The sequence below is a fragment of the Pan paniscus genome, chromosome X, assembly GCF_029289425.2.
Source record: "Pan paniscus chromosome X, NHGRI_mPanPan1-v2.0_pri, whole genome shotgun sequence".
Taxonomy (NCBI): domain Eukaryota; kingdom Metazoa; phylum Chordata; class Mammalia; order Primates; family Hominidae; genus Pan; species Pan paniscus.
This window is the reverse complement of record NC_073272.2, coordinates 84585004-84612460: the sequence shown is the minus strand read 5'-3', so window position 1 is coordinate 84612460 and position 27457 is coordinate 84585004. Positions and strand designations below refer to the sequence as shown.

Sequence of the window (27457 nt, the reverse complement as noted above, 5' to 3'; positions counted from 1 at the left end):
TTGAAAACAGAGATTTGTCTATTCATTTTCTTGTCCCCCTAGTGCCTAGCATTATACCTACCTGGCACATAGAAGGTAATCAAATTTTTTGAATGAATGGTTAAGTAAATGAGAGCTTCACCTCTACCTTCAATTTAATCTGCAAGGTTGTACATTCTCCTCCTTTCATACCTTCCCTTTCTCATGAGTCAGACATTTCTCATTTTAGGTTTAATGTCTCTTTTTAAATACTTCCATCTTGAAGCTTTCCATTAACAATAAACTTAATAGTATACACACACACAAACACACACACTATACACACACACACACACATATATACATACACACATACATATATATTTGTAGATGCTTTACATTATTATTGAAACACTCATTAATTAGGAGTTCACATATGCTTTTGAAGCTTTAATTCTGAGCAGGGAAGAAATGTTCTTCTTCCTGGTGCAAAATTCACTTATTTTCTTCAAGAGCACTCTAAAATGTGTATTTCTTTCAGTTTCTTTTTGAACAATGAAAAGAAAGAAATTTAATATTTTCTATGTAAAACAATGTGAATATAGCATTTTCTATATCATAATTGATAATTATATAAAACAGGAGACATTAAAATAATTTAATCATGCAAAAGATTTATGTAAATTCTAAGTGGCAATATAAGGCAATAATATAAAATAATTCACTTCAGAGGATTGGTCCAAGATGGCCAAATAGGAACAGCTCTGGTCTGCAGTTCCCAGCATGATTGACACAGAAGACGGGTGATTTCTGCATTTCCAAATGAGGTACCTGGTTCATCTCATTGGGACTGGTCGGACAGTGGGTGCAGCCCACAGAGGGCAAGACAAAGCAGGGTGGGGCATCGCCTCAGCCGGTAGGCATGAGGGGTCAGGGGATTTCCCTTTCCTAGCCAAGGGAAGCTGTGACAGACTGTACTGGGAAAATCAGGACACTGCCACCTAAACACTGCGCTTTTCCAATGGTCTTAGCAAATGGCACACCAGAAGATTATATCCTGTGCATGGCTCAGCGGGTCCCACACCCATGGAGCCTTGCTCACGGCTAGTCCGAGATCGAACTGTGAGGTGGCAAGCCTGGCTGAGGGAGGGGTGTCCACCATTGCTGAGGCTTGAGTAGGTATACAAAGCAGCCAGGAAGCTCGAACTGGGTGGAGCCCACCGCAGCTCAACGAGGCCCACCTGCCTCTGTAGATCCCACCTCTGGAGGCACGGCATAGCTGAACAAAAGGCAGCAGAAACTTCTGCCAACTTAAATGTCCTGTCTGACAGCTCTGAAGAGCGTAGTGGTTCTCCCAGCATGGTGTTTGAGCTCTGAGAATGGACAGACTACCTCCTCAAGTGGGTCCCTGACCCTCATGTAGCCTAACTTGGAGACAACTCCCTGTAGGGGCCAACTGACACCTCATACAGCTGGGTGCCCCTCTGAGATGAAGCTTCCAGAGGAAGGATCAGGCAGCAATATTTGCTGTTCTGCAGCCTCTGCTGGTGATACCCAGGCAAACAGGGTCTGGAGTGGACCTCCAGCAAACTCCAACAGATCTGCAGCTGAGGGACCAGACTGTTAGAAGGAAAAATAACAAACAGAAAGGAATAGCATCAACATCAACAAAAAGGACATCCACACCAAAACTCCATCTGTAGGTCACCATCATCAAAGCGCAAACATAGATAAAACCACAAAGATGAGAAGAAACCAGAGCAGAAAAGCTGAAAAGTCTAAAAACCAGAGTGCCCCTTCTCCTCCAAAGGATAGCAGCTCCATGCCAGCAACAGAACAAAGCTGGATGGAGAATGACTTTGACAAGTTGACAGAAGTAGGCTTCAGAAGGTCAGTAATAACAAACTTCTCTGAGCTAAAGGAGGACATTTGAAACCATTGCAAGGAAGCTAAAAACCTTGAAAAAAGATTAGTTGAATGGCTAACTAGAATAAACAGTGTAGAAAAGACCTTAAATGACCTGATGGAGCTGAAAATCACAGCATGAGAAATATGTGACACATGCACAAGCTTCAATAGCCAATTCAATCAAGAGGAAGAAAGGGTACCAGTGATTGAAGATCAAATTAATGAAATGAAGCGATAAGAGAAGTTTAGAAAAAAAAAGAGTAAAAAGAAATGAACAAAGCCTCCAAGAAATATGGGACTATTGAAAAGACCAAATCTACATTTGATTGGTGTACCTGAAAGTGACGAGGAGAATGGAACTAAGCTGGAAAACACTCTTCAGGATATTATCCAGGAGAACTTCCCCAACCTAGCAAGGCAGGTCAACATTCAAATTCTGGAAACACAAAGAATGCCACAAAGATACACCTCAAGAAGAGCAACTCCAAAACACATAATTGTCAGATTCACCAAGGTTGAAATGAAGGAAAAAATGTCAAGGGCAGCCAGAGAGAAAAGTCAGGTTACCCACAAAGGGAAGCCTATCAGACTAACAGCAGATCTCTCGGTAGAAACCTTACAAGCCAGAAGAGACTGGGGGCCAATATTCAGTATTCTTAAAGAAAAGAATTTTCAACCCAGAATTTCATATCCAGCCAAACTAAGCTTCATAAGTGAAGAAGAAATAAAGTACTTTACAGACAAGCAAATGCTGAGAGATTTTGTCACCATCAGGCCTGCCTTACAAGAGCTCCTGAAGGAAGCACTAAACATGGAAAGGAACAACTTGTACCAGCCACTGCAAAAACATGCCAAATTGTAAAGACCATTGATGCTAGGAAAAAACTGCATCAACTAATGGGCAAAATAACCAGCTGACATCATAATGACAGGATCAAATTCACACATAACAATATTAACCTTAAATGTAAATGGGCTAAATGCTCCAATTAAAAGACACAGACTGGCAAATTGGATAAAGAGTCAATACCCATCAGTGTGCTGTATTCAGGAGACCCATCTCACGTGCAGAGACACACATAGGCTCAAAATAAAAGGATGGAGGAAGATATACCAAGCAAATGGAAAGAAAAAAAAAAGCAGAGGTTGCAATCCTAGTCTCTGATAAAAGAGACTTTAAACCAGCAAAGACCAAAAGAGTCAAAGAAGGCCATTACATAATGGTAAAGAGATCAATTCAACAAGAAGAGCTAACTATCCTAAATATATATGTACCCAATACAGGAGCACCCAGATTCATAAAGCAAGTTCTTAGAGACTTACAAAGAGACTTAGACCCCCATACAATAATAATAGAAGACTTTAACACCCCTGTCTAATCTGTCAACATTAGACAGATCAACGAGACAAAAAGTTAACAAGGATATCCAGGAATTGAACTCAGCTCTGCACCAAGCAGACCTAATAGACATCTACAGAACTCTCTATCCCAAATCAACAAAATATACATTCTTCTCAGCACCACATCACACTTATTCCAAAATTGACCACATAGTTGGAAGTAAAGCACTCCTCAGCAAATGTAAAAGAAAAGGAATCACAACAAACTGTCTCTCAGACCACAGTGCAATCAAATTAGAACTCAGGATTAAGAAACTCACTCAAAACCGCACAACTACATGGAAACTGAACAACCTGCTCCTAAATGACTACTGGGTAAATAACAAAATGAAGGCAGAAATAAAGATGTTCTATGAAACCAATGAGAACAAAGACATAATGTAGCAGAATCTCTGGGACACATTTAAAGCAGTGTGTAGAGGGAAATTTACAGTACTAAATGCCCACAAGAGAAGGCAGGAAAGATCTAAAATTGACACCCTAACATTACAATTAAAAGAACTAGAGAAGCAAGAGCAAACAAATTCAAAAGCTAGCAGAAGGCAAGAAATAACTAAGATCAGAGCAGAACAGAAGGAGATAGAGACACAAAAAAACCTTCAAAAAATCAATGAATCTAGGACCTGGTTTTTTGAAAACATCAACAAAATTGATAGACTGCTAGCAAGACTAATAAAGAATAAAAGGGAGAAGAATCAAATAGATGCAATAAAAAATGATAAAGGGGATATCACCACCGATCCCACAGAAATACAAACTACCATCAGAGAATACTATAAACACCTCTATGCAAATAAACTCGAAAATCTAGAAGAAATGGATAAATTCCTGGACACATACACTCTCCCAAGACTAAACCAGGAAGAAGGTGAATCTCTGAATAGACCACTAACAGGCTCTGAAATTGAGGCGATAATTAATAGCCTACTAACCAAAAAAAGTCCAGGACCAGATGGATTCACAGCCGAATTCTACCAGATGTACAAAGAGGAGCTGGCACCATTCCTTCTGAAACTATTCCAATCAATAGAAAAAGAGGGAATCCTCCTTAACTCATTTTATGAGGCCAGCATTATCCTGATTCCAAAGCCTGGCAGAGATACAACAAAAAAAGAGAATTTTAGATGAACATCCCTGATGAACATTGATGTGAAAATCCTCAATAAAATACTGGCAAAACGAATTCAGCAGCACATCAAAAAGCTTATCCACCATGAACAAGTTGGCTTCAACCCTAGGATGCACGCCTGGTTCAACATACACAAATAAATAAACATAATCCATCACATAAACAGAACCAAAGACAAAAACCACATGATTATCTCAATAGATGCAGAAAAGGCCTTTGACAAAATTCAACAGACCTTCATGCTAAAAACTCTCAATAAACTAGGTACTGATGGAACACATCTCAAAATAATAAGAGCTATTTATGCCAAACGCACAGCTAATATACTGAATGGGCAAAAACTGGAAGCATTCCCTTTGAAAACTGGCACAAGACAGGGATGCCCTCTCTCACCACTCCTATTCAACACAGTGTTGGAAGTTCTGGCCAGGGCAATCAGGCAAGAGAAAGAAATAAAGGATATTCAATTAGGAAAAGAGGAAGTCAAATTGTCCCTGTTTGCAGAAGACATGATTGTATATTTAAAAAACCCCATCGTCTCAGCCCAAAATCTCCTTAAGCTGAGAAGCAATTTCAGCAAAGTCTCAGGATACAAAATTACTGTGTAAAAATCACAAGCATTCTTATACACCAATAACAGACAAACAGAGAGCCAAATCATGAGTGAACTCCCATTCACAATTGCTACAAAGAGAATAAAATACCTAGGAATCCAACTTACAAGGGATGTGAAGGACCTCTTCAAGAGAACTACAAACCACTACTCAACAAAATAAAAGAGGACACAAACAAATGGAAGAACATTCCATGCTCATGGATAGGAACAGTCAATATCATGAAAATGGCCATTCTGCCCAAGGTAATTTATAGATTCAATGCCATCCCCATCAAGCTACCAATAACTTTCTTCACAGAATTGGAAAAAACTACTTTAAAGTTCATGTGGAACCAAAAAAGAGCCTGCATTGCCAAGAGAATCCTAAGCCAAAAGAACAAAGCTGGAGGCATCACGCTACCTGACTTCAAGCTATACTACAAGGCTACAGTAACCAAAACAGCATGGCACTGGTACCAAAATAGAGAGATAGACCAATGGAACAGAACAGAGCCCTCAGAAATAACACCACACATCTACAACTATCTGATCTTTGACCAACCTGACAAAAATAAGAAATGGGGAAAGGATTCCCTTTTTAATAAATGGTGCTGGGAAAATTGGCTAGTCATATGTAGAAAGCTGAAACTGGATCCCTTCCTTACACCTTATACAAAAATTAATTCGAGATGGATTAAGGACTTAAATGTTAGACCTAAAACCATAAAAACCCTGGAAGAAAACCTAGGCAATACCATTCAGGACATAGGCATGGGCAAGGACTTCATGACTAAAACCCCAAAAGCAATGGCAACAAAAGCCAAAATAGACAAATGGGATCTAATGAAACTAAAGAGCTTCTGCACAGCAAAAGAAACTACCATCAGAGTGAACAGGCAATCTAAAGAATGGGAGAACATTTTTGCAATCTACTCATCTGACAAAGGGCTAATATCCAGAATCTACAAATAACTTAAACAAATTTACAAGAAAAAATCAAACAACCCTATCAAAAAGTGGGTAAAGATATGAACAGACACTTTTCAAAAGAAGACACTTATGCAGCCAACAGACACATGAAAAAATGCTCATCATCACTGGTCATCAGAGAAATGCAAATCAAAACCACAATGAGATACCATCTCACACCAGTTAGAATGATGATCATTAAAAAGTCAGGAAACAACAGGTGCTGGAGAGGATGTGGAGAAATAGGAAGGCTTTTACACTGTTGGTGGGAGTATAAATTAGTTCAACCATTGTGGGAGACAGTGTGGCGATTCCTCAAGGATCTAGAACTAGAAATACCATTTGACCCAGCTATCCCATTACTGGGTATATACCCAAAGGATTATAAATCATGCTACTATAAAGACACATGCACACGTATGCTTATTGTGGCACTATTCACAATAGCAAAGACTTGGAACCAACCCTAATGTCCATCAATGATAGACTGGATTAAGAAAACGTGGCACATATACACCATGGAATACTATGCAGCCATAAAAAAGGATAAGTTCTTGTCCTTTGTAGCGCCATGGATGAAACTGGAAACCATAATTCTGAGCGGACTATCACAAGGACAGAAAACCGAACACTGCATGTTCTCACTCATAGGTGGGAATTGAACAATGAGAACACTTGGACATAGGGCAGGGAACATCACACACTGGGGCCTGTCGTGGGTGGGGGAACTGGGGAGGGATAGCATTAGGAGAAATACCTAATGTAAATGATGAGTTAATGGGTGCAGCACACCAACATGGCACATGTATACATAAGTAACACACCTGCATGTTGTGCACATGTAACCTAGAACTTAAAGTATAATAAAAATACTAATAATTCACTTCATGCATTGGTAGTCATTTGGATTGAAAAAGTCCAGTAACAAAACAGATTTTGTGTTATTTGCCAACAGGATATGGAGCAAGTTAAGAGAATTAGATCACAAAGGATTAAAATTGTAAGCTGTTTCATTTTACAAATGGAAAGAATGAGGCACAGGGAAGTTAATGCCTTCATCCAGATCACATGGCGTGGAATAGAGACAAAACTAAATCTAAACTAACATTCCTTGGTTCTTGGATCTGATACTATGAATAATAATACAACCTACATTTATATAGTGCTTTAGAGTTTAAAAAGGACTTTCAGAAACATTGTCTTCTTTGATCCTCAAAGTTATCTTTGAGGTAAGGCAAATATTATCCCTGCCTTATAGATGAGAAAACAGGAGTGGGGTGAAGTGAGGTGGTAGAGGGTCAGGCTCAGAGAGATTAAGTAACCTCTTAAAAACATATAACTAGTAAAGTATTGAGTAGGGAATAGTATTCAAGTCTTTTGACTATAAATTGTACACTAGATCACAGTATATTACATAGGACTCTGAATCAGCAAGTTAGTGACAAGAATTTAACTGTTTAATTTTATTCTTTTCTTTTTGCAAAATAATACATTAAAATTATATGATGGCCGACTTCAAGGAGGTTGAGTTGATAAATTAAAATATTCCCTGAGTCAGTTTACCAGTGTTTCAAAGTAACTTTGAATTTTGATACATGAGTCATTCTAACTACAGTGAATACATTTCCTATAATGGTATATATCAGCTTACCCAAAATGGGGTGGGAGGGGTGTGGTGGTGGGGGTAAAACTTGTGATGAAAGGAATAAAGGCCATCGTTTGGTACTCCAACCCCTGGAGGCTGGTTCAAGTCCTGGGCAATTTACTAGGTACCTAATTTGTGCTAGGGGTTCTGAGGGCTACAAAATTTTGATAAGATGTGGTTGCTGCTCCTTGAGAATTTTACACCCTGGTTGGACTGTCCAAATCAATAGGCATAAAAAATTATACAAAAAATACTAAAGTGGTGCAGTTTATAATCCACATAAAAGAAGATCAGTAGGGCTAGAGTAGCTAGAGATTGTCTCATTATACCGAAAGCGGCAGTAGTGGTAAAATGCACAAACTCTGGTGCTAGATTGTCTAATTTCAATTTGATTTTTACTACTTACTATGTGGTCTTAGGCAACTTACTTTAACCTCTCCTGTGCCTCAGGTTCCTCACCAATATTATAGGATTATTGGTAGGATTAAATGAATTAATATGTTTGTAATGTTTAGAAAAATTCCAAGTACCCAATGCTTTACATGTGAGTAAAACATACATAAAATGATTAATAATCTAGATCCACAGGAAGGACTGACAAAGTAGGAAAGGCTGAAGCTAGGGAGACCAAATGAGAAGCTGTTGCAGTAATCTAAGCTGGGGTGATGGATGATAGGGAAGATGTCAAAGATAAAAAGCTCAAAGGAAAGATGGGCTCCTTTGGAAGCAGATTGGAGATACAGAAGGGGAGGAAGAGCCTGAAATGTATTGTGGTCTGCATTTATCCTCAGATTAACTCTTGTGAGGGTAGGTCAATTCTGGGATCTTCAAGATCATTTAGGGTTCGCTGGGCCTGTAATGAAAAAGACCTGAAATCCTTTTTGGCCCTAAAGAGATCTTCTGGATCAAGGGTAACATAGGATTACAATGAGTAAAGCATAACTTGAATCCCCTGGCATCCATCACTGGCCAGGGAATTCTTTACCCTGAGATTGACTAAGTACTCTTAGAAGACAGATCATAATTCATAAAGAATCAAATGTGGAAATTTAAGACACTGCTTGCAATGGATCACATATTTGGTAAGGATTTTAATTGAATGATTTAATAATGGATTGGCTATATATATATATATTTAAAAATTTTTTTCATCTGATATCTATACAGTGAATAGTATGGTGCTGTAGATGTTTGTTTAAGCAAATTCCTATGGGCTCATCATAGATTGACTTGAGATATGTTCTCATGTGTTCAGAGTTTATAAGTTGTATCTACCATTTACACCATTTACCTAAGGCAATGGACAATTCTATCATTCTTCTCTGTCTCTTACACACACACACACACACACACACACACACACTTTCCTATGTGTTTTTACCTTCAAGTGGAAGAAAAAAAAGGACATACTTAAGATTAAAGCAATACAGTGTTCTTTTTGCTTTTGATTGCACATTTTGCCTGGCCCAGTACTACTCAGTGTAATTGTCACTTCCCAAGGAAGGTACCCACATTTCCACGTTAAAACTAAAACAAAAATAAATTAGATATCTTTGTTATACTCTCTCATACCATCCTGTGGTTCTTCTTCATGGTACTTATTGTACTTTTTCACTAAATAGATAGGTATATATAATTTAATGTCTGTGTACCATGTATCTCCAATGCATAAAATGATGTCTGGCATGAGCTGAATGGTCCCTGGGTAGCCTTGGCCAACCCAGTCTATTCTTTTTCTTGCCCATAGTTCTCAAAATAACTATAAAGTACCCTGGGTATGCAATATCCTAAGATAAGGAAGAACTGCCTGAAACAGCCTGGGTCTTATTCCTGTCTCTCCTTGAGTGAGAGAGAAACTGCCCGGGACAGTCTGGCTTTGGTTCCTTTCACCTCTGGAAGCAGAATGTCCTTAAAAACCTTTCTCAATGATTCATATTACTCCTGAGGTATAAAACCCAGAGTAGACATCCTTTAGGGGTCCCTCAGCTGTGGTACAAATGGGGCACGTGCAGTCAAGACTCCATCCACCCTGGGTAGATTTATTGAGCCTTGGGGCACCAGCTCACAATGGATCCAAAGGCTTCTCTTGTCCCTTGCTTACTATCTATAAGTAATAAATCTGCTTCATATAACTTGTTTTATGTGTGTTCTCTCATTGAACTCAGGCAATAAATAAAGCTGCAGCCCAAAATGCAGTGGGCAGAAAGATTTGGACTCCTATTCCTGATGGTTGGCATAGTGATGATCTTTGCTACCCTCCACACAGTGGGAGTCTTCTCTTAGGGTTACTTATTAGTGAACCTGCCTCATAACATATAGGTGCTAAGTACATATTTTTTTAATGAACAAAATGGAGAGGAAAGCTAGCATTTATTGATCACCTAGCTCCATGCTAAACACTTTATATGTAAACTCACATTTATTCTTCACAATAGTTCTGTGAGGAAGGTATTATTACCATCATTTTAAAGATGAGGAAACTGAAGTTCAGAAAGATTAAGTAACGTTTCTAATGTCACAGAATTATTAAACAGCAATGCCAGAATTCAAACTGAGGACTGTTTGACTTCAAAGCTAATGCTCTTCACTCTACTCCATAGTTTCAATATCTGCTTAATGTAACTTCTCCATTGAATCTATAATGTAAAAGATATGCCTGGGGGTAATATTAAAAAGTGACAAAACAAAGGAATGAAGCAAATATTCAAAGGTAAATAGCTCCACATCAATTTCTAATATCTAATTATCACAAAGTTGGATTGTAAACAACTATCCAAATGTATTTTGTAGGCTAGCATATTTATAAATCATGGAGTCAATAACACAGTCCTTGACTTTTTAAAACAATTATTTTATTTTTCATAATTAAAAAAATTTAATGTAATATATACTTCTAACTTAAAAAATACAGAAGTATACAAAGTAAAACCCCAAATCATTTACCCTCCCACCATCCTACTCTTCAGTGGTAACCTGAGTTAACAGTTTGCTGTGTTGTGTCCATGCTTTTATTGTTTCTGAAAAATCATCAGCTGTTTTTATTAAAAGACTGATATGAAATCATAGTTGGCAATTACTATGACAGGGAAACCAGGAGTAGGTAAATGTTTTCGTTTAGTGTTTGTGTTCTTAGAGGATGTTTCTTTGTAATCATTGATATTCAGGGTTCAAAGGGTCATGCAGAGTTCATGTGGTCCTTCCAACTTTAGAAGACTGTTTCTTAAAGAGTTTCTGCACAGCAAAAGAAATCATCAACAGAGTAAACAGACAACCTACAGAATGGGAGAAAATATTTGCAAACTATGCATCCAGCAAAGGTCTAACATCCAGAATCCATAAGGAACTTAAACAAATTAACAACTAAAAAACAAACAACACCCCTGTTAAAAAGTGGGCAAAGGACATGAACAGACACTTTTCAAAAGAAGACATACATATGGGCAACAAGCATATGAAAACATGCTTGATATCACTGATCATTAGAAAAATACAAATCAAAACCAAAATGAGATACCATCTCACACCAGTCAGAATGGCTATAATTAAAAAATCAAAAAATAACAGATACTGGTGAGGTTGTGGGGGAAAGGAAACACACATTCCTGGTGGGAATGTAAGTTAGCTTAGCCACTGTAGAAAGCAGTTTTGAGATTTCTCAAAGATTTTAAAACAGAATTTCTATTTGATCCAGCAATCCCATTATTGGGTATATACCCAAAAAATAATAATATAAATTATTCTACTATAAAGACATGTGCACACATATGTTCATTGTAGCACTATTCACAATAGCAAAGGCATGGAATCAACCTAAATGCCCATCAATGGTGGACTGGATAAAGAAAATGTGATATATACGCATCACAGAATTCTATGCAGTCATAAAAAACAGTGGAATCATGCCCTCTACAGCAACATGGATGTAGCTGGAGGCCATTATCCTAAGCAAATTAATGCAGGAACAGAAAACCAAATACCTCATGTTCTCACTTATCAGTGGGGGCTAAACATTGAATACAAACAAGCACAAACAAGAAAACAATAGACACTGGGGCCTACTTGAGGGCAAAGTGTGGGGAGTGGGTGAGGATTAAAAAACTACCTATCAAGTACTATGCTTATCACCTGGGTGACAAAATAGTTTGTACACCCAACTCCTGAACATACAGCTTACCCATGTAACAAACCTGCACAGGTACCCCCACAAACCTAAAATAAAAGTTGTAAGGAAAAAGAAAAGTTTATTTATTCTTCTTTTCTTTTTTTTTTGTATACTTATTTATTTGTTCCAATATGAATCGAGTGCTTACAATATGCCAGGCTCTGGGAATACAGTGGTAAGCAACACAGGCAGGGTCCCAGCTCTCATTATAGGTTAGAGGGAAGACAGAAGTATACAATTTTAACTCATGGTGATAAGTAGTATGACAGAATGTGATTCTTAAACTTCAGAGTGTTGGGATACATGTTAAATTTGCAGACTGGCCCTACACCTGATCCATTGAATCAGAATACCTGGAGGGTGGATCCCAGGAATCTACATTTTAATAAGCTCCATAGGTGGTTCTAATTTGGATGTTTTCTTTTGGTAGTTTATAGAAGAACAAGGGTGCAAAGGAAAGTGTATGGTGGGCAGCTTTGTTTAAAGGATGTCAGGGAAGACGTCTGCAAAAAGTTATGTCTAAATTGAGATGAACAATGAGTAAGAATTAACTAGACAGTTGAAAGTTGGGGGTTGGGAGGTAAATAAGAGCATAACAAGAAGAAAGACTTGCCTGAATATGAGAGTGAGAGAGAATGCCTGCACTAAGAAATTGAAAGAAGTTCAATATGTCTAAACAGTTGAGGGCTTTTTTTTTTTACCTATTTAGTTATTTTTAAACTGACAAATGACAATTTGTATGTATCTATGGTGTACAACACGATGTTCTGATATATGTATACATTGGAATGATTAAATCATGCTAATTAACATATCCAGCATCTTATATCCTTCTTATTTTTTGTGGTGAGGACATTTAAAATCTACTCTCTTAGCAATTTTCAAGTATATTGTACATTATTATTATTTATAGTTAGTATGCTGTACATTAGATCACCAGAACTTATTCCTCCTGTCTAACCAAAACTTTTTACCCTTTAAACAACTTCCCATTCTCCACCCCCACATAGAATTTAAGGTGGGTAGGGGGCAGGAGAGTGGTCGACAAGCCACCCCCCATGGAGAGGATAGTTCAAGATGGTAACCAACACTGGTACCATAGGGATCAATAAGACTTAAGGGAGGTGTGGAGGAGAAGGAGGTCAAGAAGATTAAGAAGGACCATTCAATCATTTTCTGTCATATTCTTGGTCCATTAGCTATTTCTTGTTAGTATATATACTATCAACTAACAAGAAATAGATATACTATATAAATATAGTATATATATTTATATATATACTATATATAGTATATATATTTATATATATAATTATATATATATAATTATATATAATATATATTATATATTATATATACTATATATAGTATATATATTTATATATATATTATATATATAATTATACATATTATATATTATATATTTATATATATACTATATATAGTATATATATAAATATATATACTATATACTAACAAGAAATAGCTAATAACAAGAAATATATATTTATATATAGTATATATTTATATATTTATATGCATACATATATTTTTATATAGTATATATTTATATACATACATATATTTATATATACATATTATTCTCTCTCTAAATATAATAATTCATCTACTGTGTACCCACAAAAAATAAAAATAAAATAAATAATATAACAATCCCTTACATTTGCACTTTCTTATACATTTTTTCATCTGAATGGATCCCCACAAAAAATCTATGAGGTAGGTTGGGCAAGTGTTGTCATTTCCATTTTACAGATAAAACATCTGAAGCTCATGGAGGTTAAGGTTCTTAAGGTCTCAAAGTTACTAAGAAGCACAGAGCTAATTCTTTACAATTTTTTATGTTTGTTATGTTTTGCATTTTATTTTGCTTTTGCCCAGTTCATTGTTCTTCTACTACCTCTTTCCATATTTGACGGCATCTTGTATTCTGAGATTATCCTCCAAGATTTTATATACTCCAGCCAACTGAAGGCCATTACAATGTTGGGAGTATCATCACCATAGGTGATGATTCAAAAGGTCTCAGGTCAATTTAAGCAGGACCCCATTTGTCTTTCACGCCTTGCATTGACAGACAACTCTAAATATTTTTTGTAATAGAAAGGCTCATAGATGAAAAGAAATGTCTTCAAGTATACGTTGCTAAATCACTAGCATCTAATGAGTACTTATTAACTAAGCACAATATTTCTTGTAAAAACCTTTTCAGTAATGTTTCAAGATATTACATAAGATAGTTTATGGCTATGATTTTTCAAGTTCCAAAGTTTAAATGAAGCAGGATTCTCTCATCAACCACCATTAACATAAACTCAATTTCTGGAAATGCAGTTCCTCTAACTTTGTTTCCTGCTATGTTGGATGTTTCCCAATAATCCCAAAGTAAACCAATTTCTCAATTTCATCAAACTTGTTAGCTCTTTTTGGTCCCTTTCATCCCAAAATTACGTTCCTCTGAACAGTTTTTAAATTTACCTCTCAATTTTTCCACAAATATCACTTCCTCATTGGAAGTACAGAAAGACTGGTATTTTTCCTCTTTTGGAGCTGGGATTTCCTTCTAAACTGGGGACATTCCAGAAAGACAGTAAGTAAATAGTCAAAGGTTAGTAAGATTTGTGAGTACAAATAAAGGGAATATAAAAATTTCTCTGGGGTCACAGCTGTAGTATCTGCCCCATTTCACCTCAACCATACTGTGGAGAGACAAGCTTTCTCAAAGTACTAGCACAGGAACAGGGATATTTGAAGAGACTAAAACAACAAGATTACAGTAATATTTTGTTGGGTTACTAGGCAGTTTAAAAGGAGGACTATTTGAAGGAGAAAAAGCGGGATTTGAATTAAAGTTCTTCATAATTAAGACTCAAAGTGAGAACAAGTTACTTCATAAATATATGATGAATTATCCTATTCTAGTACTTGAACATTTTTTTATTTTAGCCTTTTATTCGCTTAATTTAAGAAGACACTAAACTTCATTTTATTCTTGGTTATTAAAATAAAAATACCTAGATATTTTAAGTATCATTAATTGTTACTAATGGTATCCCAAATCCCTCTTAAGGATAGTTTTTCTCCACCAATTTCCTCTGATTCTCCTTAAAGTATTTGAGGAGCTAAAGTAAAACCAGATTTTTTTAACATAAAAGGTAGGCTCTAACTTGGCATTCCCTGACTTACATATCAAATGCAAGGTATTTAAGCGTCTTAAATAGGGCCTTTTTCTAGGCATTGTCAACTGATATTTTTACAAAAAGCCTCCAGAGTTTCCAAGAAATATTTAAAGCGATATTTATTTTAAAATGTATTATACAAATATGTTTCCTGGAACATTGTTTAACGCCACAAAATGGGAAACAATTAAAATGCACATCAAATATGAGATTGGTTAAATAAATGAAAACATATACTTAAGCGGTGAAGTGACAGCATCTGATTGAGAGCAGTGGGCTCTGGAGTCATACTAGCTCTGAATCTGGAACCTGGCTCAATCATTTTAAAGGTTTGTAATCGTGGGCACACGATGTCTACTTTTTCCCCAATACTTTAGTTAAAGTTGCTTACCACACACCAGTCTTGTATTTGCGGTAGTGCATTTGGGGGCATGAAAGTGAAGGGATGAGGATCACATGTGAGCAGAGGTGCTGAAAGAGGACAACAGTGACAGGAGCTGAACCCAGGGACTGTAGCTTCTCTAAGCCTCAGTTTACTTATCTGTGAAATAGGGGTCCTTATGCCTAATTCATTGTGATGAATAAATGGGATTACGTATAAAAAGCATTTGCCATGGTACCTGGCACTTGATTAATGTTCGGCATTGCCTCAAACAGCTTGGCACATACTTAATGTTTAATAAGTATTTACTGAATGATAATAATTTTTTGAAATATTATATGTAATGCTATGGATCTGTGGAAGACTAATGATATATATATGCGTATATTTGTTTGCTTATCAAAATTTATTTAATTAACTTTAGTTGACAAAACTTGTATATATTTATCGTGTACAACATGCTGTGTTGAAGTATGTATCCATTGTGAAATGGCTAAATCAAGCTAATTAACATATGTATTACCTCAGATACTTATCATTTTTGTGATAAGAACACTTAAAATCTACTCCCAGTGATTTTCAAGAATACAATATATTTTTCAGTGAAAAAAAGCAACTATGACTTCAATTTTATTTAAGAATTCATTCTATGTATTTAAAAAGAAAAGAGTAGAAGGATAGTCACTGAAATGTAACTAGTGGTTATCTCCAGATAGGATTCTCAGCAATTTTTCATTTCTATTTTATGTGTTTTGTAAGTGACCTAAATGTCTTCCAATCTTCTGGAGTCACTTATTTTTGTAATAACAAAATGTCTTGAGTTTCCATCCCAGGTAACAAGATTTATTCTCTTTACTCAGCCTTCCTTCTCCAGGGTTACCTTCTTCTTATAAACCTGTTCATGACTCAGTCCAGGCTCCTCATCCCTTCACTTTCATGCCCCCAAATGCACTACCGCAAATACAAGACTGGTGTGTGGTAAGCAACTTTAACTAAAGTATTGGGGAAAAGGTAGACATATTTCCAGATAGCACCAAATAGGAAAACATTTAAAACTGAATATTGACATCTTAAAGATAACCTTTTACTGGCTGTTTTGTGCCCTAGGCCTCAGCCTACTACCCGTTTTGCCAGGTTCTGCTCCTCATGCCAAGAGCTCTGACCTTACATTTAACCCCTCTTCTCAGCCTCTTTCTCTAGACTGCACTCTGGGAAAAAAAAAAAAAAAGCTAAGTTCTTTTTTTATTTGCAAAGCAGTTTCATTATCAGCCCCTATCCCAGACTAGCCCCCAGATCCATCTTGCCTTTCACAAAAGGTTACTGCTGAATAACTTTTATAAACAAAAAAAAGTCTTTTGTCCCTGATCTCCACCCTTAGCTAAGCAAAGAGACAGCAAAAACAAAGAGAGAGATTTTCCCTTAATTGAAAATTTGCTGATGATATCTGGAAAAGAAGAAAATTCAAATTCTTGAGTGTGCTTTTTTCCAATTACAACAAACTCTAGAGGTAATTTTCTGTCTACCTGTCATAGATATTTTCTACAATGAACATGCATTCTTTAATAAAATATAATACAGTAAATATTACTTTAAAAAGTAAGTGTTGCTTATGGATGAATATCTCCAAAGCACTTCAAGTTCTTATTTCAGAACCTATCCCACTTGTCAGCTCTGTTCCAGTCTGGCTCCTTGCTTTAAGGTCTCCTTCCCCTAACCTTTCCTTTTCTCTCCCTTTCTCTCTCTCTTCCTTCCTGTTTGAATCTTACAGGGGTACCAAAAAAGCCTATGAACTTAAAAGGGAGAGAAAAAACAATATTGGCTCTGAGGTAAGAAGATTCTTACAAATTTAAACTCTGCTTGCTCTAGATGAAGATTATACAAATGCCTTTCTTAATCACAAGTATTTATTTAGATGAAACCAAGCCGGAGTTGTTACCAGTGGCAAATCCATGTGGGTCTGCAACAACCTCAATTCTTGCCTCCTCAGAAGAAATAATTCCACTGAAGGAAATAAGGCAGAAGGAGAGACTGAGGCAAGTTTTAGAACAGGAGGGAAAGTTTATTATAAAGCTTTAACGTGAGAATGAAAGAAAGTAAAGTACACCTGGAAGATGGCCAAGTGGGCAACTTGAAAGATAAAGCACACGGTTTGACCTTTGACTTAGGGTTTTATATGTTGGCATACTTCTGGGGCCTTGTGTCCCTTATCCCCTGATTCTTCCCATGGGCTGGGCTGCCCGCATGTGCAGTGGCCTACTAGCGGTTGGGAAGGGAGCACATGCAGTATGTTTACTAGAGTTATATGCATGCTCACTTGAGGCATTCTTCCCTTACCAACCAAATGTTCCTGGAAGGTCATATGCCAGTTAGACACTACTATTTTGCCTCTTAGTGCACATGCTTGAGCCCACATGCCCAGCTCCTGAGATCTTATTGGGAAGCTGCTGATCATCAGTTTTGGGTTTTTCTATCTATTGGGAGACTGCCTTTCCCTGGTGCTGGCTGTGACCAATTATTGTTTTAGAGACTACCTATTATTGGAGTAGGTAGGTAGACAGACATGAGCAGGGCAGTAGAGACCCCCCAGCCCTCCAGGAATGTCAGGTGACCATCAGGTGATGGTCAGTTGGTTGTTAACTGTTTCTCTGAAATACTGTCTCTCCTGTCTCTCAGAAGTTGAGTTAGTGGGCTCAAGCATACACATTATGAGGCAAAATGGTGGAGTCTAACTGGTATATGACCTTCTAGTAACATTTGGCTGGTAAGGGAAGAAATGGCTCAAGTGAGCATGCATAGGACTCCACTGCACACGCAGCCCCTCCCGAGTGCTAAAAGGCCACTGCACATGCAGAGAGCCCACCCTAAGGGAAGCGTCATGGGAGAAGGGTCACAAGACCCCAGAAGTATGCCAACATATAAAACCCCAAGTCAAAAGTCAAACCCTGTACTTGATCTCTCAAGTTGCCTGCTTGGCCCTCTTCCAAGTGTACATTAATTCCTTTTGTTCCTGCGCTAAAGCTTTTTAATAAACTTTCATTGCTGCTCTAAAATTTGCCTCAGTATCTCCTTCTGCCTTATGCCTCTCAATCAAATTCTTTGTTCTGCAGACCCACATGGATTCACCACCAGTAGCATACGTTGATGCCATGCAACTGGGATATAATCTGCTGCTAACATACTTTGGTGCCATGTGACTTGGATACATTTCCCAGTGGTAAGACACCTCTCCACTTCACTTTATAGAGGCATGTAACCTCTATACTTTTCGTTCTTTGGCTAGAGGTGTTCAACCCCCATATGCAGTTTTCTTCTCCCTATTCACTCTCCTGCCTACTAACCAACCACTAGAACGATTCCTCTCAGCCACAAATGGCTCTGCTCCCCCTGGCTGATCTCTCAGCTCACCCTGATGTGTGGCTTTCAGGGGTGGTGGGAAGGATCCTGGGGTCCACACTGATTAGAACTGAAACATTAATGGCCCTCCTGGACAGGACGCTCATGAGAGTGGCAGAGCGAAAGCCTAAAACTGTGCAATGTCTGGGGTTTCTTCAGCTTGTTCAACTAAAATTGGCTCTTTTCAAAGAACCCACGCTGCCTATTTTCCTGTTCTCTCTGTGTGTGTTTTGAAATGGCCTTGTGCACCTGCCAGAATGTACACCTTGGGGGCAAGTCTGCCTTTTCTCTAGTTACACTTCACATGCCATGAGACTTCTTAAACACACATTCCCTGTTATTTTTGCACCCAGAGCTCTTGCCACGTTTTCTTGGCAGCAAAAACATGGGCTCCTCTGTGGATATCCCCTGAGATTTATACCTGTTTTTAACCTACCAGCTCAGATGACCTCCAACCCTTCTCCTGTCTTCTGGCACATTGCCAGGACAGACACTAATTGGAACCCCAGCTGTCCCAGCTGTTTATGACTTACCATATACTTTTCATTCCTGTTATGCCACAGGGCCAAGTATTCCAGTGGCTTTTGAAGCAGTTTGTCTGCCTGCATAGGGCCTCACTCTGTTGCCCTTTGAGGAACTCACCTATTTGCTTTTTTTGAGTTAGCCCTCCTTTGGGAGGAGGAGAAATCCTTCCTTTGCCATTTGCAAGTTCTTACCTCAAGCCCCAAGTACTGCAAATTTCCCTCCATTAGGTCAAGAGGGCAAATAAACTTTACCCTCTGGAATCCAAGGGCTGCTGTTTTTTCAAGCATTTGAAGGCTTTCCATGAATATTCCTCTCACTTCCTTCCACTTCCTCCTGTAGCCTCCATTTCTCTAATCACTTCCAAGCCCTTCCCAATATGCATCAAGACCTTCAAGTTCATATTCAAGGGGAGGGAAGTCCAGCCCCCTTGTGGCAGTTATTTAAAAAATAGGCTACTCATCTCCTTAAAGATCATAAGATATGGGAATCAGACAAAAGAGATAATTCTGCTCTTTGACAGAAAATTGTAAAGGGTTATAAAAGTTTTATAAGAATCCTACCTTATGGTCAAACTTATTAAGATTGTATAGATTTGTCTATAAGATTTTATTAAGAACTGGGTTTGACATTAATAGTACACTAATGCGAAGGTAAAATCTGGCTTTCTTTAGACTGTATTTCTATAAATGTGTTATTGGTATGCATTTCAAGGTTATGCAAATCTTCTGTAATTCTGATATAACTTAGTATATGTTGTGTTAAATTATTGTGTCCCACAGAGGTAACACATTTCCTTTTCAATTTTGTCTTTGACTCTCACTGCCCTAAGACTTTTTGTTATCCACAGACAATTGTTGTCTTGTTTTAATCCTCTTAAAAATGTGGTTTTATAATCAGCTATAGAACTTCAACAGTTGCTCTCAAAAGCAGGTTTCTGATAACTTTGGAGATTGTGACATTAGAATAGAGGAAAACACTTTCAGAACTCTCATGGAGAGCTAAAACGTTCATGAATATCAAGCAGAGCAGGACTGCATGCAGTGAACAAATAGAGAACTGAAATAATCCTTTAATGACTTTTTGCTTAAAATGTTCCTGATCCTTTTTTTCAGAGTCAAGAAAACATTTCTTTTGAGCTATTTAGAGCTTTTAACAATTGAGTACAGTATACTCTTATAAATAAAATTTGGAGCATATTAGTTCCTCTCTACCTGGTTTCTCAGTAATTTGGAAACTGTTTGTGAATATTCTTAACTTATAACAATACAGTTATTTTTATAAGTGCAATAAAAATCTGTTTTCTTTTGTAATAGGACACAATTAGAGCCACTAGTAATTTTACCAAATCTTTGACTGGAACAGCATGCTTTCTTTTAAGCAATCAAATGTAACTTAGAGAGCCAATTTGTCTCTTGTGAAAATCGGCCTCATACCCTGTATACACAGTCCCTGTACATGGTTACTAACCTGTGGTAAGTAAAGAATGTCACTTTCTGACAGGCCCAGGGATCCCAAGTTATCTTGGGATCTCAAGAGGAGAGGAATTTACACAACTCATATGGTATTTGATGGCACCCACCTATGGCTGGGCTTAAGGTTTTAAAAAGTCTTATCTGAGATTTCTTATGGAACAAAGTTCCATCAAAGCCAATTTTAAAAGGAGCTTATATGGCAAATAATTATTCTTGCTGTGCTTTATGCAAATAATCAAGCCAAGTATAATAAAACTAAAGCTTATTTTGCAAAACAAGTCAGTCTTATCATGATTTGTTTTTAATACAAATGAGGACTGGAGACAGAAAAATTATGTTTAAAAAAATATAGTATACGTGTTATTAGGCTCTAGACTCATCAGTTGTTTTTGAGTTTTTGTCTGCAATGTAGACTAACCCTGCTTTTTCCTCTGAACCAACTAGTGATCTCTCCCTGCAGCTCAGAGGAAACAAAAGGGTTGGATAATGCAAAAATGTGGATCAACACTCTAATTCTGGGCACATATTGAAATCAGCTAGCAACCCCATGCACCTAACTCTTAGCAGGCATTACTGCAGCATGTCGGTAGCCTCAGGATTTTTTGGAGCTATCTGCAGCCTATTATTCTGGTTTGACATTCTTCTAAAAAATAACCTGATTTGTCTCCTCTTGCCTTCAGGCCATCACGCTCCAAATGATCCTCAGTGAGGGATATCATCCTCTCAATATTCAAGAGTCACCCTTTTACAAAGAAACCCTAGACTACCCATCAGTGGGACACAACAGAGGCATAATTCTGCCCCTGACTCCCTTGGACCTAGCTAGATACCACTTTCACTAACCCACAGAGCCACCCTGCCCTGACAGGTAGCAAGAGTCCAAGACCCACAGAACCACCACCACCAGCCCCGCGCTGTCAGAAGGAAAAAGGAAGCAGTTACAGAAGACTTACTTTCATTCATTTTCCCCAAAGAATTAGGGTCTTGAACTCTTGATGGGGAAAATGTTACAGTAGTTAGTCAGGCAGACATGAGCAGGGCAGGAGAGCCCTCCTGACCAGGAATGTCAGGTGACCATCAGGTGATGGTCAGGCAGTTGTTAACTGTTTTGCTAACATAATAATTGGTCACAGCTGGCACCAGGAAAGGCAGTCTCCCTATAGATATAAAAATCTGAAACTGGTGGTCAGCATCTTCCCAATAAGATCTCAGGAGTTGGGTGAGTGGACTCAAGCATGCGCATTAAAAGGCAAAATGGCAGAGTCTAACTGGTATATGACCCTCTAGGATTATTCGTCTGGTAAGGGAAGAATGCCTCAAGTGAGCATGCATACAACTCCAGTAAACACACTGCACATGCAGCCCCTCCCAAGTGGTAGCAGGCCACTGTGCATGTAGACAGCCCCGCCCAAGGGAAGAATTGGTGGAAAAGGAACATAAGACCCCGGAAGTAAGTCAACATATATAGACCTAAGTCAAAGGTCAAACCGTGCGCTTCATCCCGCAAGTCACCTGCTTGGCACTCTTCCAAGTGTACTTTACTTCCTTTTCTTCCTGCTCTAAAGCTGTTTTTTTGAGACAGAGTCTGATTCTGTTACCCAGGCTGGAGTGCAGTGGCACAATCTCAGCTCACTGCAACCTCCACCTCCCAGGTTTAAGCGATTCTCTTGCCTCAGCCTCCTGAGTAGCTGGGATTACAGGCACCCACCACCAAGCCTGGCTAATTTTTTGTATTTTTAATACAGACAGGGTTTCACCATGTTGGCCAGGCTGGTCTCAAACTCGTGACCTCAACTGATCCACGCACTTCAGCCTCCCAAAGTGCTGGGATTACAGGCCTGAGCCACCACACCTGGCCTCTAAAACTTTTTAATAAACTTTCACTCCTGCTCTAAAACTTGCCTTGGTCTCTTCTTCCACCTTATGCCCCTCAGTCTAATTCTTTCTTCTGGGGAAGCCAGAATTGAGGTTGCTACTGACCCTTACAAATTTGCTGCAGGTAACATACTTTGTTGTCTCATGATTTGGATACATTCTGCTACTAAAATTGTCTGGATTTTACTTAGCACCTACAGAAAAAGGGGATTGTATGTATTATAGATCTCTGAGGGGTGGCTTCATATGTTACATTAATTCAAAACATTTTGGTAGAGCAGACAATGCACGTACATTTTGAAGTTTTAGAAAAAGAATTTGGGAAGTCTTGGCCTACAAAACTCACTACCTAAACTAGATCTTTAATAAAATAGTATGTTAAAACTAAAATTAGGCTTTTAGAAATTTTCTGTTAATACCTGGAATAAAAGAAAACTTCAAATTCAAATAAACAAGCTTACAATATTTCTTAGATTTTTGGTTCCTAAACTGGATAACACTGCCGCCTTGTGGCAAAGATTGACTACTGAAGCTTTTTTAAAAATAGTCTATTAAAAACTATGTTTTCCCTGATGGTGTACCAATTAAAGTGGATTTTTGAATGTTTGATGGAGCCAGTCTTATTCTGAGTTTCCAAGATGAGACAAATTGTTCTAATAAGTAACTTTAAGCAAAAATGTATTTTGTGTATGTTCCCTTAAAAACACAAATGCATTATGTTCAAACCCAATATTATTTAAAAATAACAAAAAACAAATATCTAAATAGTCTTCAACTCATGTAAAGAAAATGCAAAATAAAGTCATTAACCAATTCTAGATTATGAAACTGCATTTTTCTAACTTTACTTATTAAAGACATCAACCAGAAACCTATTACTTGCCTCTTCCTCTAAGAAAGCAAAAGACAAACTTCATCCATTCTCACAACAAATTATGCAAATTGTTTGATTTTGTAAAGTAAACAGCAAAATTATCTCATCTCTTTGCCTGCATTTCAGAAGAAAACAAAATAACTGGATTTTCCTTGTTTTGTCTGGACTTTTAGCTGTGTGACCTATGTCAAGTTACTTAACCTCTCTCAATCTGTTTCTTTACTTGAAAAATGGGGATAAGACTATCTCCTACCTCATTGGATTGTTATGAGGATTGGGTTAATACAAGTGTTCCTTAGAACCATGCCTGACACCACAGAAATAATTCACTAAATATTAGCTCTTGTTTTTATTATAAGGTAGATGGAAAGCAGCAACACACATACATCTAATTTGTATTAGGCTTGACATAGTTCCGCGATGTGACTTGATTTGCTTGTCATGCTAAGATGGGCTCTCTAGGTACAATTTAGAGCTAGCATAGGCCTAATAGTGATTGGGGTCTCTAATTTAAATTGAAAGTTTCTATCTATGGGATGGGCCTTGGATACCCATCCCCATTCCTCCGTTTACTACACTTGGGGAACTCAGTTAACTTAACTTCCAGTTTATTGATAAAATGGGGAACAATGGTACATGCATCACGGGGTTATTTTGATGATTAAGTGAGATAATACATATGTAAAGCCCTTATCACAGCGTGAGACTTAGAACAGCCTCAACCAAAGTTCTCTCGTATATTTAAAAAATAAACAATATTCCATCTGAAACAATATTAGAACCAGTTATATAATATACATTGTTGAGGAAGTAAGCCAGCAGTTAAAATGATGGGAGAATGAATCCTGCAGAGGGGAGAGGTAAAAGGACAAAATGCCTGACCTCACAGATATGAGGATGGAGAATGAGTGGAATGTGTTTAAGAGGCTGGACAGAATAATAATAAAAAGGTTGGAAAGATAGATCTGGGTCTGAATTCAGGCTCTCCACCAACTTTTACGAAGCCTTGGGGAGGTAACCAAATCTTTTGAGTCAGTTTCCTCAGAATTGGGGATAATAGTGTTGATGTGGATTGAATAAGAAAATGAAACGTACATTCCACTGAGCCTAGGCCATAAAGGAACTCAGTAAATGTTAGCTGTAGCTATTATAATTACTATTATTTTTGAGACGGAGTTTCACTCTTGTTGCCCAGGCTGGAGTGCAATAGTGCGATCTCAGCTCACTGCAACCTCCACCTCCTGGGTTCAAGCGATTCTCCTGCCTCAGCCTCCCGAGTAGCTGGGATTATAGGTGCCCGCCACCATGCCCAGCTAATTTTTTGTATTTTTAGTAGACATGAGGTTTCATTATACTGGCCAGGCTGGTCTCGAACTCCTGACCCCAGGCCATCCACCCGCCACGGCTTTCCAAAGTGCTGGGATTACAGGCGTGAGTCACCACGTCCAGCCCAGCTATTATTATTTTTAAAGACGTAGTATCTGCATTCGAGACTTGAGCACTTCATCGGGACAACTAGTTTCCAGTGTAAGTGAAAAATGAGGACGGAAATAGGAATTGAATTATTTGAGGAACGGGATGAAGGGAAAGGGAGGGGAGTTGCGGCAAGTTTCTTTGAATTGGCTAAAACAGCAGGGACTCTTGGGACTGCCAAGCATAAGCTCTGAGACTCATTACAGCCTCTTGCTTCACCATTTTAAGCTCTTAAGAGAGGATGAAATAAAGTGGTCAAGCGAGCCCTGCTTTGCCCCACCCTCACCACACGGGGGAGCACGTAGGCACTTTGATACCTGCATTGTGACTTCGCCATTATGATGCAGTGACCATGCAGGGGAGGGCTGGTGGTTATACTCCTCCAGGATCATTTTCTTCTTCCCTTTACTTCCCCCCTTTTGGCAGGGAAAGGCCAGATGACAACCTGAAACTCAGCCAAGCTTGCAGCTGTGGTCGCTGGTGAAGTCAACTCCAGCAAACCGGAGGCATTAATAATCTTCCTGAGGTGCTCCTCTCTTTTTCCAATTCCCACCTTGATAGAGGGGTATCTCAAAGTGGGCGAATCAAATTGAGAAGGACTGGGAACAGCCAACAACCTCCCACCACAGCACAGTTAAGGGATCCTGTTCCATCAAGACAGTTAGTCATCAGCCAATCAGTTGTCTGCCAACCCATCATCTGCCACCCCATCCTTAGTCAACAAAGCAGGAATCAACTGGGCATGAACCAATCAGGCACGAACCAATCAAGTTTATCAGACTCGAACCAAGCAGGCATAAACCAGCCAAGCACAAACTCACTTGGTATGAACCAAATGGACATGAACCAACGGAGTGCAAGCCTATATGAAATGAACCAAGTGGACATGAAACAACCAAGCATGAGCCAAGCTGGCATGAGGCAATCAGGTACAAACCTACCAGACATAAACCAACCTGGCATGAAACAACCAGACACATGGCAATTAGGTAGGAGCCAACCAGGCATGTGGCCACAAAGCCTGAGCCAACTAGTCCAGAGTGAAGCAAGCATAAGCCAACCAGGTCCATCGCAACGAGGCCCAAGCCAATCAGGCCCCAGACAATCAAGCACGAGCCAAGCAGGCACAAACCAATCAGGTATAAGCCAACCAGTGATGTGGCAACTAGACATGAGACAGTCAGGTGGGAGCCAACCAAGCATGAGACAAGTAGGCACCAGCCAATCAGGCACAAGCCAAATAGGCATGAGCCAACCAGGCACATGGCAAACAGGCCTGAGCCAACCAGCCCCGAGGCAACCAAACAAGAGTCCACCAGGCATGTGGCAACCAGGCATGAGCCAGCAAGTCCCCAGCCAACTAGGCATGAGACAACCAGGCACTAGCCAATCAAGTAAGAACCAAACAGGCATGAGCCATCCAGGCAGGGGCCAACCAGGCATATGGGAACCGGGGCCGAGTCAGCCAGGCCTGAGCCAACAAGACCTGAACCAATTAGTGCTGAGCCAACCAGGCCTGAGTCAACCAGGCAGGAGCCAACCAAGTGTGAGCCAAATGGGCATGAGGCAAACAAGCATGGATTACTTTCAAATAAGACGTGCAGAGGCTGGAGACTGCCCAGAAATTTTGCGACTGATTAAAGTAAGCCTATTTTTATTACATGGAGCCTCATGGCATTGGTGTAGGGCTGAAAGAGTAAGGGAGGCATAGCTGGGGTTCGAATTCTGCCTCTGCTAGTTATGTGTACATAACCTCTGGTAGTTACTTAACCTCTTTACTCTTCATTTTCTGCATCTAAAATCAAGATTATAACAATATATATCTCAAAAGATTGTTGTTATGAAACAATAACATAAAATGATTACATATAAATTGCTTGGCATTTAGTAAGGGGCTCAAAAAGTTATAGGGGAACCAATTCCTGGAAATTTTAGGGACTGAATGTGTTCTCTTTCCTGGGGAAATTTTAACTTTAAAAGAGTGTCTTAGAGAAAAGAAATGCTTACCTTAAACAAATGACCCACCGATGATAGAATTTCATATTTTAGTGGCTAGGATTTTGCGGTAGGGAGTCGCATTGCTTCTAAGGCCACACCTACTTGTAGAAACTGATGATCAGCTACCTAAAAAACAATATTCACATGCAACAAATTTTCCATACATTTTCAGACAGTTCATTGATCACTGAAGCCCATCCACAGACAGCCCCCAGGAGCCAAGGAGCTGGGTTACATATTTCTCATTTAAATGTTTATTTTAATGCCTCCCTTGGAAATCATTCCAGTTAATTAAAGGGACAAGCTATCTAGTAGTCACAGTTACTGTGCTGAAGTTCTGTGGTGCTGAAAGCACTCATTTATGTGATGGACAACCTACACAATTCCATATAAAGCTGTAAACCAGGTTCTTTATGGAGTAAATATGTGGCTGGAGCAAGGCATAGATTGTAGATACGCAGCCCTCATAAGAGTTTTGTAATGAAAATGTTTTAATAA

General features: G+C 38.6%; 1 protein-coding gene across 1 annotated transcript in view; it reads left to right on the top strand.

The window, feature by feature from the left end:
- The window catches only part of SATL1 (spermidine/spermine N1-acetyl transferase like 1), a 150238-nt gene that overhangs the window by 108978 nt on the left and 13803 nt on the right, over positions 1–27457 (top strand). Inside the window, exons 6-8 of the mRNA XM_055106673.1 lie at positions 17118–17175; positions 18457–18563; positions 25388–26603. Coding sequence (XP_054962648.1) covers positions 25704–26603 — 900 coding nt within the window. The 5' untranslated portion in view covers positions 17118–17175; positions 18457–18563; positions 25388–25703. The remainder of the gene's footprint in view (positions 1–17117; positions 17176–18456; positions 18564–25387; positions 26604–27457) is intronic.